Source organism: Acanthochromis polyacanthus, chromosome 5 (assembly GCF_021347895.1).
Source record: "Acanthochromis polyacanthus isolate Apoly-LR-REF ecotype Palm Island chromosome 5, KAUST_Apoly_ChrSc, whole genome shotgun sequence".
Classification (NCBI taxonomy): Eukaryota; Metazoa; Chordata; class Actinopteri; family Pomacentridae; genus Acanthochromis; species Acanthochromis polyacanthus.
Genome location: NC_067117.1, coordinates 39572328 through 39588229, shown reverse-complemented (window position 1 = coordinate 39588229; position 15902 = coordinate 39572328). Strand labels below are relative to the sequence as shown.

The following is a 15902-nucleotide window of genomic DNA, read 5'->3' as shown; positions in this document are numbered from 1 at the left end:
TTTGGGACGACCACAACTCTTCCTAGACCCGGCCGTCCAGCCAAACTGAGCAATGGTGGGAGAAGAGCCTTGGTGAGAGAGGTAAAGAAGAACCCAAAGATCACTGTGGCTGAGCTCCAGAGATGCAGTCGGGAGATAGGAGAAAGTTCCACAAAGTCAACTATCACTGCAGCCCTCCACCAGTCGGGGCTTTATGGCAGAGTGGCCCGACGGAAACCTCTCCTCAGTGCAAGACACATGAAAGCCCGCATAGAGTTTGAAAAAAACATGAAGGACTCCCAGACTATGAGGAATAAGATTCTCTGGTCTGATGAGACCAAGATTAAACTTTTTGGTGTTAATTCTAAGCGGTATGTGTGGAGAAAAGCAGGCACTGCTCATCACCTGCCCAATACAATCCCTACAGTGAAACATGGTGGTGGAGCATCATGTTGTGGGGGTGTTCTTCAGCTGCAGGGACAGAACGACTGGTTGCAATTGAAGGAAGCATGAATGTGGCCAAGTACAGAGATATCCTGGAGGAAAACTTCTTCCAGAGTGCTCAGGACCTCAGACTGGGCCAAAGGTTCACCTTTCAACAGGACAATGACCCTAAGCACACAGCTAAAATAACAAAGGAGTGGCTTCAGAACAACTCTGTGACCGTTCTTGACTGGCCCAGCCAGAGCCCTGACCTAAACCCAATTGAGCATCTCTGGAGAGACCTCAAAATGTCTGTCTACCAACGTTCACCATCCAACCTGACAGAACTGGAGAGGATCTGCAAGGAAGAATGGCAGAGGATCCCCAGATCCAGGTGTGAAAAACTTGTTGCATCATTCCCAAGAAGACTCATGGCTGTACTAGCTGAAAAGGGTGCTTCTACTCAATACTGAGCACAGGGTCTGAATACTTCTGACCATGTGATATTTCACTTTTTCTTTTTTTAATAAATTTGCACAAATTTCTACATTTCTGTTTTTTTTCTGTCAAGATGGGGTGCTGAGTGTACATTAATGAGAAATAAAATGAACTTTTTTGATTTTGGCAAATGGCTGCAATGACACAGAGAGTGAAAAATTTCAAGGGGTCTGAATACTTTCCGTACCCACTGTATGTGTAAATGAGGTATTCTAGTTCTTCTCATTTCTGATTAAACTATTGGCTGTTAGCTGAGGATGTTTCCACCACTGTTTGTTCTTCCTTGCTATGGTAAGCATCAATATTGTCAACACCATTATCATGGAACTAACAACTGTTTTGTTTTTCTGACTTTCCGCTCTTGGGGATAGTGCGTAGGTTGATATGTCAAACAGATATAAATGTAGCTGTGAATTTCTCATCTACTGCATCAATTCTGACATAGCTATTGCAAAACCAGTCATTTCTGTGAAACCAGAAATTTTAGGAATAACTTTGACTTTAATTACTATAACTCCAAAGAACCTGAGCAAATGGAGAAGGAGGGAAGTAAGGCACAGGCTTTGGAGGAAAAGTGCGCACCACATCCCTCAGCCCTCCATCATCCTGAGAAATAAAGGGGATGAGCTATAAGGAAGTGCCACATTTCTGTCAAAATAAAGAAATGTCTACATGACAGCCCTTACAGAGACCTTTAAAAGAATGGTTTGAACTTGAATCTTGAGGTAGAGAAATTTGATAAGCACCTCAAATCAGATTGGGACCCTCATTAAAGATGCTTTTTATGCAGCTTTATTCTGGGAAAGTTTTATCTGTTCCTTGACTGTTCCTTCCCTTGCTAATGTTTTGCTGTATGTTTCCTGCCCAACAAGCTATGAGGTTGCTAAACTTGTGAGATGTTTCAAGTAAAGGATCTTATAAATCCCCAATCCTAGATTTCATTATATTAGTATTTATTCTCCATGTTTCATTAATTTCTCTTTTGGTAGATCAGTGTCATCAATACAACAATGAAAATCTAAATGTGTCTCCCCATGGTTGCTAATATTTTTACCTTAAGGTACTTGAATGGATAAGTACAATAGTTAGTATTAAAACATTTGTCATGTGATCACTTAGGATACCGTTTGAATCATACTATTTCTACATATGCAGTGTTTTCACTGAGGACAGACTGTGAAGAACACAAAATGCATGCTCTACTTGCCTCCAAACAATGACATCCCTGTGCGTTTGTGCACATTTGTTTTCCACTGTCAGCTGACCTATGGCTTGACTTGATAATTCATACATGTTTGACATTGGATGGAAAGCACACAGCAGTGCAGTAAGCATGTACAGACGTGCACATATGCACGCACAGGTACTGGAAGACAAACTCGCTCAGGATGTGTGCTGTGCTGCCTGGCAGTGCTGTGCTTGGCATATTAACCAGAGAATAACTGTTTAAAACAGCAGGTAAGGGAGCAGCAGGTCCCTACTTCATCATGTCATTCAAGGGCCCTATTAGGCAACAATTACTAAAGGCTTATGAATCATACATCATTCATGGGAAGCACCCAGATGAAGCACAGGAACTGTCTTTCACTCCCAACAACTGCAGAGAAACTGGTGGAGAGAGACAGAAAGAAAATGTGTGGAAAATAAACAAAAATGTGCATGTAAAAAATTTAAAGAAAATGTGCAGACAGGAAAAAACTCAGAGGAAAACAGTAACACGGGAAAGCAATGAAGACAGCATGGAAAGGTAAGAAACGGGTGGTAAAGTAAATACTACCAAACCTGCTGAAAACCAGTATCTGTATTCTCTGTACAAACTGCAGTGGATATACATTTATGATCCCCAAAGGAGAAATAATTTTGTTCGTGACATCTAACCTTTCACCAAAAACCTTTATTATAGCTTTTCTAGTGGTCATGCAAAATCTGAAATACACAGAACAAATCACTACCAAAACACAGAATATAATGAAATATTTTAAAAACCTTTGCTTGTCAGAAAATTTGTTCTGATTTTAAATTCAATTAAATGTTATTTATATAGCACCAATTAAAATCAAATTGTCTCAAGAAGCTTTACAGAACCTATATGCCTGAACCCCCAGAGCAAGCCCTAAGGCAACAATGGCAAGACAAAAACATTTTAACAGGGACGAAACCTTGAGCAGAACCTTGCTCATATAGAGGAACCTATATGCTACAGGCCGGCTGGGTTGAGAGGGACAGAAGAGGTAGAGAGGTGAAAGGAAGAGGCATGGGGAGATGCAGAGGGAGTGGGATGGTTGGGAGAAGAGCAGGGTGGGGAAACAGGAAACATATAACACACATTGAGATACATGCATGATTTTGTAATACGGAAGGTATTAGCTCCTCAATTTTGTCCAACAAAGCAGGATCTTTCAAAGACTTGCCTTGCTCAGGACATCCAGCTGGCCTAACTACAAGAGCCAAAGGGGAACAGTTGAAGGTAGAGGAATGGATAATAATTCCATATGAACCCAGTCTGGACCCTGCTTATTTTCATATGTGTGAATCCAATGCATTAATTTTGCAATGCTAGCAGGCCGATAATACCAAAGAAAATTAGGCAATCCCAACCCACTAGCATTTTTAGGAACCTCCAAGTACAGGGTTGGAATTGTTCCATATAAATGAAGAAATTAGTCTATCTAGCTGTTTAAATGTTTTCATAGGGATAACACATAAAGAAATCTAGGTAGGACTGTCATTTTAACTAAATTAACGCGACCTGCTAACGAAATTGGTAAAGTTGACCATTTACCAAAACCTTGTTTTGTTTGTTCTAATAATGACTTGAAGTTGTGTTTTTCCAAATTCTCTATCTTGCGGGTAACTTTGATTCCTACATATGTGAACAGGCTGCGTTCTATTTTGAATGGAAATTTGGAATTAGCAATTTGTAGGGATGCAACACTTGTTACTGTTCATATAGTAATCTCAATTGTTTACAAGTAAAAAAGAAACAAACATACAAACGAAAGGAGCATTGCCTTGGGACCTTATTTTTTGACAAGGGAATTCACTGATATCAGGTTTTCCAGAACTGGTGGTAAGGACATTGGACTATGGATCATTTTATACGGTGTTTGGCTAAATAATTGTAAACACTTAAATATGAATGTAAATGTATTAATGGAATTCAATAATCCATTTTAATGGGCTTTCAATATTTTTTTTATTGTTGATTGTGCATACTTGAAGACTTCATAACATGTTAACCATGGTCACTATTTGCAGAGATATTATTAGGTAATCAGTTGTGGTATCAAAGGACTCATCTCAGCTGAGCCAAACTGCCGAAATTGAAATTGGTTCAAGGTGTGTGTGTGTGTGTGTGTGTGTGTGTGTGTGTGTGTGTGTGTGTGTGTGTGTGTGTGTGTGTGTGTGTGTGTGTGTGCCTGTGTGCACCTTTATGTTCCTGGAGAAGAAATAGAATAGAATTGACTGAGAGGCTCAGTCAATACAAGGAAACGGTTGATTTGGAGTTTCTCAGTGCTAAATCAATACTGGCAGAATGTTAGAACTCTAAAAATTTAGAAGCCACAGCAAAAGAAAGCTTCCTTATACATTTACATTAGATCTTTTGTGTTTTCAGCAGAATGTTTCAATTTTGTTAATTTTGTTTTGAGGACAGGTACTTAACATTTGGGCACAGAAAACACATTGATTCCATGCAGGACTCTCTCCTCAAATAAATAAATAAATAAAGGAAAGAGAAAGAAAGAAAGAAAGAATGGGAAGTAGCAGAATATTACAAGCTAAACAGTCAGTTTGTTGATTTACCAAATGTTAAACAATACATATTCATCCGTTTGACTGGCCAGAGCAAAGAGGCAATGCTCAAGGAGTCTAAACAGAGAGATGGCTGACATTTCAGCATGCAAGAGACTCACAGCTGCTCACACACAACATGCAAACACACACACACACACACACACACACACACACACACACACACACACACACACACACACACACACACACTCATAAATTCATATTTGCACCCTTTGCAAGTTGCAGTAAGTTTAGCTGTTAGATGTTGCATGAAAGAGACATTCTCTGATTCCCATTGATTTAAACCTGGTACTATTATTGCACTGTGTTTTGCCCATTCACAAAAGTTAAAATGAAGAATCCCATTCTTTCAAAGAAAGCTTTCTGTGGGACATTGCTACAGTGACAATATGTGACTACTGCAAAACAGTCGATCAAAATAATTTCAGCTTAAATTAATATTTTTTGTGCTGGGCAATGATTAAAATGTTTTATTCCCAATTAATTGCACTGTTATGTGTAAAAATAAATCATGAATTCAAAAAATAGTGTATTCCGCATTTTTATTTTTAAAGTACTATTTGACCAAAAATGCAATCACATTTGGTTTGCAAACCAAATAAACAAATGAAGTTCTTTTTAACAGCAATCTTCCCTTTACATAGTAGCCATTTAAATATTTTTTGTAAATCTCAACCTAAACATTAATGTAATCAAATCCAATAAAACCAAAGTTATTTTTAACTGCAAGGGCATTATTGTTTTATCTGGTTTGTTACAGAAGTTACTCTCAGAGTCCAGAGCCATTATTATAACATTACAACAGGAACCTTCCCAGCCACAGCAAGTTAATATTTATAAAACTTAGTGATGGGATGTGATTAAAAAATGACTCTAATTAATTAGAGGCTTTGTAATTATTGATTAATGTGATTAACTGCATTTTCGTCAAATAGCAATATTTGACACGATAAGCAATTACTTTTTAAATTAAAATTCCTTTTAGTTTATGACATATATATGTATATATATATATATATATATATATGGCATGCCGTTTAGGAAATTATATATTGAATCAAAGTCGATATATATATATGTAATGTTCAGATTTTCATTCCATATATTCCGACTTTCATTCCATATATTCGTACTTTCATTCAATAGACCCTTTATTTGTTTACAAACACTGTGACGTTTTTTGTGGGCGGGGCTTATGCTGGAGGCAAAAGCGGAGCGAGAAGTCAAGCAGGACTGGGAGTATTTAGTTTGCGCTGCAAACTCGAGCATTTTTAACCCGTTAAACTTAAGTGTACTGCCGGCGGTACACTTACTAATTTGCATAGGAATTTAAAGAATGTCCGAAGGTTGCAAACGCGATTATACAAACACTATACGCCGATGGAAAGCTTAGATTCTCATGAATCCGCCGGTATACACCACTTTCAGATGTGATTACCACAGCGGGTAATATAAACACATTTGTCCGACAAACAACAAATATCCATCCATCCTTTCTCTGTACACGGCTTCAACGTACACAGCGCGACTCACATTTCCGGGTTCATTATTACACACAGATGAAAATATTCCACAAAAACGGCCATAAGCTAACCTTGGTCATCCAGACAACACAAGCCAGTAAACAATTTTGTCCAAAACATGTCTTGAAGTCGGTATATAATCCACGAGTCGGTCGTTTTCAAGGAAATGCACCTCGTGATGCGCGTCCAATATTCCCTGTATTTCTCGTCATATTTAACGGGTTATTGTTTTTGATTGTAATTTTTTCTGTGTCTTGTTGTGTCCTTGTTCTTATGGTGTGTGTATTTGGACCCAGTGTCTGGAATAAAGCTGAATTGAATTGAATATTTTTTATTTACAAATAGAATATTAGCGATTTTTTGTACTGAAAATGGCTGGAACTGACTGCAGCTGATCGTCTCTGTCCAGTCTTTTCGCCTCAGTGCATTTAACCACAACTGTCTTCGTTCCCTCTGAGCACGAGTGTTCGGTGGAATCCTATAAAACTTTTGCGTTCGCCAGTGTCATTCCTCCTATTCTAGCATCCAAAAACACAGCAGGACGACATTTAGAAAAGTTGATAGAGCCTAGTCCCTCAGTCTTTCGCCTTTCTGTCCGGCCACAGGCTTCCTCTTTTGCCTCCAGCTAAAGCTGTGACGTCATTCGTGACGTGGGTCATTAAAGGGTCTATATATATCAACTTTCATTATATATATATCGACTTTCATTCAATATATATCAACTTTCATTCAATATATATCAACTTTCATTATATATATATCAACTTTCATTATATATATATATTCGTACTTTCATTCAATATATATGTCAAATCTTTTTTTCCTACCGAGCCCCGGAAGGGACATGTCGGTATAGCGAAGCGACAATGGAGGACACTGACCCGGACGAGAGTTTTATTGAGTTTTATTTTGAAATGGACCTGAAATACGCAGACATTCAAGCAGTGCGATGCACTACGAGTCTGCAATGCAGACCAGCGATCCTGATAATGGTAAGTTTTATTTCTCCAACATCCTGCTGTTAGCCTGCTATGAATATGCTAGCTGCAACAGTCCCACATCAGTATTATGAACGTTCCGTCAGCTTGCGTGGTCCAGACACCGGATCAGTGATCAGAGGTTGGCGTTGAACTGTTGTTTGCCAGCCAGTTAGCCGCTGGTAAGCTAACAAGCTATGAAACAACTCCTTATAAAACCGGAGGAAAGCAGCAGCAATATTTCATTACCAGACCTGTATTCAGAACCTCCCACACTGTTACACAATGACCCATTAATCATATTACTGAACTATATGGTTATCATTGAAATTTTCCTTGAAGAACCAGTGAACTCTTTGCGAACACATTTTAATTTATGTGTTGATTATGTTTTGTATCAGTAATACAAGTCTAAAAAAACTGATTCAAATGATCAAGTTAACACAATGAAATAAAGAGTACTGGTAATCTGCAGCTATTTTCATAATTTCAAGGTAAAATGCTGATTGTTGTGTGATTTTCCACTTTGCAGATGTGGAAATCCAATGCACTGATTTCTTATACACAGATGCTTTTGGTGTTTTTCTGTTGTAAAATAAAACAAGGCATTTATCACTGTTGGAAATGATTACAGGTATTATTTGTAACACTTTCTAACATTGTATGGACAAAGCAATAAATCAGTTAATGGATAAAATCATTTGTATTACAGATGCTATCAACAGCATGTCTTGTTCATTTTATTTAGTTGTCGGCCTTGGATGATGAGGTCCAGTTACCAGGAGCACTAGTCTGCAGCTCGCTGGTCCCATCCTGCAGCTCCTCCACGCCGTCCTCCTCTCAACAGACCAAATCAAGTAAGATCTGATTAGACTACAGCCATGGCCATAAGTTTGGACACAAGTACCATGACGCTTGTGAATCTTAGCAAATACCACAAAATTGTCACTTACAATACAATACACAACTCCTGAGAACTATATTAAGTTTCATATTTAAAAAAAACATCAAAAGAGTTTGGTGTCATTTTGTTATTCTTACCAAATTCGGTTGTGAAAGTACTGCATTTTTTTGTTATTTTTAAAACACATTTTGACAGATAAGCAGCTGTGCTTTTCAAGCAGATTTTAGTCAGAAACATCAGTAGCATATGTTGTTGTTTTTTTTACTGTTACACCAATCTAGGTAGATAAACTGCACTACTGCAGCAGACATATTATTGAAATGTGCTTCTATTATGTGTCTACATACACTGCTCACAAATAGTTATTCAACTTTTGGGTGAAATTGATGGAAAATATAAAAAGTGCATGCTGTAGTGATATATCATAAAAGTAGGGTATTTAACTAGAAACATGCAATAGTGATTTCCTCATTTCAAAAAATTTTATTGAATCAAAAGCTAACAACAGTGGAGGGTATGTCATAATAAAAATGTCTCAGTTTGGACAGAACAGCAGCCTTCAGCTGAAATCCAGTACAATTGTGTCCCACCAGTGGCGTGATCATGGATGTGTCCAGGCAGCAGCTGCCCTCTGCCTCGTAATTAGCCTTAAGACCAGCTATAAAGATAAACATAGATATTATCATTATCATCAACATATGGTGCATGTGTTTAACCTTTAAGCTATGTAGGGATGCAAATGTAGTCGAAGCTAAGTAGCTAAGCTAATGCTAACACGTTCAGTGTTCAGAATCAAAACATCTCTAAAAATGACCTGTTTTCTCAAACGTAGTCGCCGTTCCCTGTGACAACCATGAAGACAGATAATCACAGAAGAGCTCATCTGAAGAGCAAATGTCCAATAAGGTTCCTGTTTTTGTTTGCCATGTCCTTCCGGGGCTCAGTAGGAAAAAGTCTGAATATATGGAATGAAACTTTGAATAGATGGAAAGAAAATCTGAACATTCTATATTCCAACTTTCATTCCATATATTCCGACTTTCATTCAATATATATCAACTTTCATTCAATATATATCAACTTTCATTCAATATATATCAACTTTCATTATATATATATCGACTTTCATTATATATATATCAACTTTCATTCAATATATACCAACTTTCATTATATATATATATATATCGACTTTCATTCAATATATATCGACTTTCATTATATATATATCGACTTTCATTATATATATATCAACTTTCATTCAATATATACCAACTTTCATATTTCGACTTTCATTCAATATATATCAACTTTCATTCAATATATATCAACTTTCATTATATATATATCAACTTTCATTCAATATATATCAACTTTCATAATATATATATGTCGACTTTCATTCAATATATAATATATTTCGCCAGAATCTTTGCATCTGTGTTTAGTAGGGATATAGGCCTATATGAGGCACAGTTGGTTGGGTCTTTATCTTTCTTAGCAAGAAGAGTAATGCATGCCTCAGCAAAAGACTGCGGCAGTCGGCCCAATTTGCAGGATTCTGAAAAAACAGAGCAAAGTAACGGTGAAAGACTCTGAGAAAATTTCTTAAAAAATTCTGAAGGGAAGCCGTCGGGGCCAGGACACTTGTTTGATTGCGTTGACATTATAGCCTTAGCAATTTCAGAAAGAGAAATTGGCTCCTCCAGCTTTTTAGCAGAATCAGTAGAAAGCTTGGGAATGTTAAGGTTATCAAGGAAGCCATCAATCATCGTTGATGTTGCACTGGACTCTGAAGTGTAAAGTTGTGTATAAAATTCTTTAAAGGCCATATTAATTTTTTGAGGGTCAGTTGTAGTCTCACCATTACTCAGTTGTATCCTCAGAATAGCCTGTTTGGACCTAAAACCTTTAAGCTGATTGGCTAATAGTTTATTAGGCTTGTCTCCGTTGGTATAGAGTCTGGTTTTGTTTCGTAAAAGCAGCTGTTCAGCACGATAAGTAGTAAGCAAATCAAACCTAGTCTTCAGCTCGAGTCTCTTTTTATATAAATCAGATGATTTATTCTGAGCATATTGTTTGTCTAATTTTCCTGTTTCCTGGATTAGATTGTTTTGTTCTTGAACTGATTTGCATTTCATTCGGACAGTATAAGCAATGATCTGTCCACGAAGGTAAGCTTTGAGTGTATCCCATAAGGTGAGATAAGAGATACACACGTGGACAAAATTGTTGGTAGCCCTCAGTTAAAGAAGGAAAAACCCACAATTCTCACTGAAATCACTTGAAACTCACAAAAGTAACAACAAATAAAAATTTATTGAAAATTAAATAATCAAAATCAGCCATTACTTTTGAATTGTTGATTAACATAATTATTTTAAAAAAACAAACTAATGAAATAAGGCTGGACAAAAATGATGGTACCCATAACTTAATATTTTGTTGCACAACCTTTTGAGGCAATCACTGCAATTAAACGATTTCTGTATTTGTCAATGAGCGTTCTGCAGCTGTCAACAGGTATTTTGGCCCACTCCTCATGAGCAAACAGCTCCAGTTGTCTCAGGTTTGATGGGTGTCTTCTCCAAATGGCATGTTTCAGCTCCTTCCACATATGTTCAATGGGATTGAGATCTGGGCTCATAGAAGGCCACTTTAGAATAGTCCAACGCTTTTCTCTCAGCCATTCTTGGGTGTTTTTGGATCGTTGTCCTGTTGGAAGACCCATGACCTGCGACTGAGACCAAGCTTTCTGACACGAGGCAGCACATTTCTCTCCAGAATGCCTTGATAGTCTTCAGATTTCATCGTACCTTGCACACTTTCAAGACACCCTGTGCCAGATGCAGCAAAGCAGCCCCAAAACATTACTGAGCCTCCTCCATGTTTCACCGTAGGGACAGTGTTCTTTTCTTCGTATGCTTGGTTTTTGAGTCTATGAACATAGAGTTGATGTGCCTTACCAAAAAGCTCCAGTTTGGTCTCATCTGTCCAAAGGACATTCTCCCAGAAGCTTTGTGGCTTGTCAACATGCATTTTTGCAAATTCCAGTCTCGCTTTTTTATGAGTTTTTTTCAGCAGTGGTGTCCTCCTTGGTCGTCTCCCATGAAGTCCACTTTGGCTCAAACAATGACGAATGGTGCGATCTGACACTGATGTACCTTGGCCTTGGAGTTCACCTTTAATTTCTTTGGAGGTTGCTCTGGGCTCTTTGGATACAATTCCAACGATCCGTCTCTTCAATTTGTCATCAATTTTCCTCTTGCGGCCACGTCCAGGGAGGTTGGCTACTGTCCCGTGGGTCTTGAACTTCTGAATAATATGAGCCACTGTTGTCACAGGAACTTCAAGCTGTTTAGAGATGGTCTTATAGCCTTTACCTTTAAGATGTTTGTCTATCATTTTTTTTCGGATGTCCTGGGACAATTCTCTCCTTCGCTTTCTGTTGTCCATGTTCAGTGTGGTACACACCTTTTCACCAAACAGCAGGGTGACTACTTGTCTCCCTTTAAATAGGCAGACTGACTGATTATGAGTTTGGAAACACCTGTGATGTCAATTAAATGACACACCTGAGTTAATCATGTCACTCTGGTCAAATAGTTTTCAATCTTTTATAGAGGTACCATCATTTTTGTCCAGGCCTGTTTCATTAGTTTGTTTTTTTAAATAATTATGTTAATCAACAATTCAAAAGTAATGGCTGTTTTTGATTATTTAATTTTCAATAAATTTTTATTTATTGTTACTTTTGTGAGTTTCAAGTGATTTCAGTGAGAATTGTGGGTTTTTCCTTCTTTAACTGAGGGGTACCAACAATTTTGTCCACGTGTGTATCTGGGTTCGCATTAGTATCAATAAATTTAACAAACTCTACATCCGATAGCAAAGTTGAATTCAAACGCCATTGCCTACATTCAGGAGGAAGGCCAGGAAGTGACAGGGAGAGCGATAAAGGCGCATGGTCAGATATAACAATTGGCTGATATTCACAAGTAGCAGCGAAAGATAAGAGTTGGTTATTAAGGAAGAAATAGTCAATCCTGGAGTATGTATGGTGCACTGGCGAAAAAAATGAAAACTCTTTGACATTTGGATGCAAAAAGCGCCAAATATCACATGCACCAAAATCATTAAGAAAGCCATTGATTACATTGGCAGATCTATTTGCTGTGCTGCGGCTGTTTGAGGACCTGTCCATCAATGGATCCAACCAACAATTAAGGTCACCCCCCAATATGAGATGGTAGATATTCAAGTCAGGTAATAATGAAACAATCGATTGAAAAAATTGGCATCATCCACATTTGGTGCATACACATTAACCAGGACCACAAGCATATTGTATAGGTTCCCTGAGACAATTATATATCGACCATAGTTATCTGATATTACGTCCTGTGGTTCAAATTGAATAGATTGGTCAATAAGAATCGAAACCCCTCGAGATTTGGCTTGAAATGAAGAATTGAAACACTGCCCAGACCAATTCAACAGTCGACTTGAATCAGAATTACGAATGTGTGTTTCTTGTAGAAAAGCAATTTTGGCTTTAAGATGTTTGAGATGAGAGAATACTTTTTTGCGTTTAACAGGATGATTCAATCCTTTCACATTCCAGCTCACAAAAATAAGGCTAGTCATTATTCAGCATAGATAAAGGAATGTGTTTAAAGTTAGATTAATTAATGTGATAGTAGGACTGGAACAAATAAAATGTCCAGCACTTTACTAAAAAAGCTGCATGTAGCAGTGGCGACCCCCACCCACCCTCCCAAACCAAGATAGCTGCGACTAAGTAAAAATGAAAAACAAAAAAAACAAAAAAATAAACAAACAAAAAAAAGCAGCAAGCTCTGAAAAAAGAAACAACTCCTCAGACTCTCTTCCAGGCACAACATAAACTCACCAAACAAAGTACAAAGCTCCGGCATAATTTTAATAAGTAGCAATAGTAACCCCTTATTTGTAGTATTGACACTGTATACTAGGGAATTATAGAAAACCAACAAACAATATCGTCCCAACAAAAGTCCGAATTTCAATGCAATGTAATGGGCCATTTGGCTTATTCATGTCAAAAAAGTTAAAGAAATAAACAGTGTATATCACCTGTAATATCGTTAACATCCAGAGTGGAATAGCAGACGAGTTAGCGGCTGTCAGTTCGTTCACGACGAGGCAGATTGGCATGCAGGGTTGTCATTGAGGAACTTTCGCGCAGCGTCAGCAGATTCCATCCACCTCTTGGTTCCGCTGGGCAGCGTCAGACGGAGACGAGCCGGGTAAAGCAAGGCAGGTTTAAAGCCCCTTTTGTAGAGATCAGTCATCACGTCTCTATATTGCACACGTTGACTCATCACCTCTGCGCTGTAATCCTCCACAATACGAATCTGCTGGCCATGGAAGTCAAATTTCCCTCTACGGCGGGCTTCCCGGATAATGAGCTCCTTCATTTGGTATTGGTGAAGGCAAAGAAGGACTGGCCGCGGACGCTGCCCTGGACCCGGCTTCGGAGTCAGCGTATGATGCGCTCTGTCAATCTCAGGTAGGCTCGATAAAATGTCTTTTCCGACTACATTTTGGAGAAGCTGAGCGAAAAACTCAGTGGGGCAACCGCTTTCAGTGGACTCAGCTAAGCCAATAATTCGTAGATTTGAGCATCTGCTTCTGTTCTCCTGGTCGGTGACTTTCATCTTAAGCTTGGTGTTTTCCTCACGGAGAAAGGAGCAGGTCGCCTCCAAATCCAAGACCCGCTGGCTAAGATCATCTGCGGATAGCTTGAGGGAGGAAATTCGCTGGTCATGGTCATCCGTGACAAGTTTTGCCTGGTCTAGTTTAGCCTCAATCCCGGCGAGTGATAATTTAAACTCAGCAGACAAGTCTTCACGGTGTTTTTGAAGTAGGGCGGATATGGCCTCGATGGTCAAGCTAGCACTAGCCGTACCATTAGCAATGGCGTCGCCTTTTTCAACGGCTTTTTTAGGCCCCATTGCAATAGATATTTTGAATGTTCCCGGCTTCAGGTAGAGATAAAAAATAGTTTTCGAGTAAGTAACAGACAAAAAAACTGTACTTTATATGGAGTTTGTTGGCAAAAAAATGTTCAGTGTCTGCCGGAGCTCGTTCTCCACGCACCTACTCCATCAACGACCCGGAAACTAAGCTCCCCAAAACGCATGGCAGTGCATTTTGGCACATCTCCTCGGAGCTCATTTGTGGGCAGTGGAGGTACGACGCATCGCAAAATATTCATTAAACGTCTAAACTGGCTGTCATTGAACTAAAACGATGACAGATTCACTAACTGCACAGCTTATTTCTTGCCTCAAAGGCTTTCAGAAATATTTTTTGCTGAAGTGCTTATGTAATAAATGAAAAATTTGTGGCCGAGCCACCGTGTTGGTCTGATATTTCTACCGGACTGAAGCTAAAGCGCTGTCCTGTGATCAGCTAGTCGTCCACTACAGTGCATCCTGCACATCTTCTTCATGGCTGGAAAAAACTTTAGGTGCATTACCGCCACTTACTGGGCTGGAGTGTTCATCAGTGTTGAAAGTGTGCCGGAAATTAGGGAACTGAGAAAGGTGCGATTAAATGTGCTATTTATTTAACACGTTATTTTTTTCTGTAATTACTGAATCAAAATTAACATGTTAAAGTCCCAGCCCTAATTTTTTTTGTTATTGTTGTTTTCAAGTGTGTGGTCAGTGTTGGTTCTCATGCCCGCTTCTCGAAACCCTAGATAATACACTGATTATGGATAAACACCTCTTACAATTCGTGAAAACAAACATACTATATCTTTAAGCACCTCACTTTATCCTCAAACAGTAAAATATGGCAAATTTACATGTCTCAGTCCAACAGCAACTGATTTTAGTTGTGCAAATTACATTCATCCAGTTTTCTACACCTGTATAACCCAAGTGAAAGGAACTTAGCTGTTTATTTTTAGATGGTTCATTCCCAAGGCTTGTTAGACTGAACTTACCTCCACAGGGTAGCGCCTACCGTTGATACTGTGTTCAGAGCCCTCAGACCCATTGCTAGGACCCCAGTGAAACTCTACTTTCTCTGCCTTAAACCTCCCTGGTAGGCCTGCTCCACGGACAAAGTAGTCATCTTTCAACACAACGGCCACTGAAACAAGAACAGAAGAAAAGAAAAACACAAAGTGAGTGGTCACACTCAGTGCATATTTTTTTCAGTATACATGGTAATTTTTCTTCTCAAAGAAGGATAAAGATAGTCTCTGTTGTTGATGTGAGGGCAAATTTCAGAGATTGAAACATAATCAGGCTGTGTGAGGACACATAAACAGCATTAAACTCTTTAGGGTTTGAAAAGACACAGACAAAGTATATATTCTGAAGACAGAGTGAAAGTAGATCTGTGTTTATCTGTTAGCTTCGCTCCGAGAAGGAAGTGCTCACATAAAACCATTTTTGTCTTTTGTCAGTCACGTCAAAGGCAATTTCTCAAATGAGTGGCTAATTTGCAAAGAAAAGAAGTTCAGCCACAAAGAATTGCCCTTGTAAGATCTTTTGTTATTCCATTGCATTTTGCTGAAATATTGTGAGAATTATGATGGGCCCTTGTTTTCACATTCAAAAATGGCTCTGAAAGATTTTCCTTGTTCCATTTATCAGTGCAGCACCTCCTTCCCCAACTTCAACTTCAATTATGTCACATATAAAGGAAGTACTTGGATGAATAGTGATTCTACATTTCATTAAGACTATGGCCAAGACTCATGAGTTATCACGTACTGATATA

The 15902-nt window shown here is 38.5% G+C and overlaps 1 protein-coding gene and 1 long non-coding RNA gene across 4 annotated transcripts in view; one reads left to right on the top strand and one right to left on the bottom strand.

Moving 5' to 3' along the window:
* Positions 1–15902, bottom strand: part of LOC110970352 (receptor-type tyrosine-protein phosphatase gamma-like) — a 532505-nt gene that overhangs the window by 207286 nt on the left and 309317 nt on the right. For all 3 annotated transcript variants that reach the window (XR_007941817.1, XM_051947993.1, XM_051947994.1), the window contains exon 4: positions 15118–15266. Coding sequence is in view for 2 of the 3 variants with exons in the window: in XM_051947993.1 (XP_051803953.1) it covers positions 15118–15266 (149 nt within the window). In the remaining variant the exon portion in view is untranslated. The remainder of the gene's footprint in view (positions 1–15117; positions 15267–15902) is intronic.
* LOC127533963 (uncharacterized) overlaps positions 7238–15902 on the top strand; it is a 196807-nt gene continuing 188142 nt past the window's right edge. The window contains exon 1 of the long non-coding RNA XR_007941861.1: positions 7238–7985. This is a non-coding gene — a long non-coding RNA (uncharacterized LOC127533963). The remainder of the gene's footprint in view (positions 7986–15902) is intronic.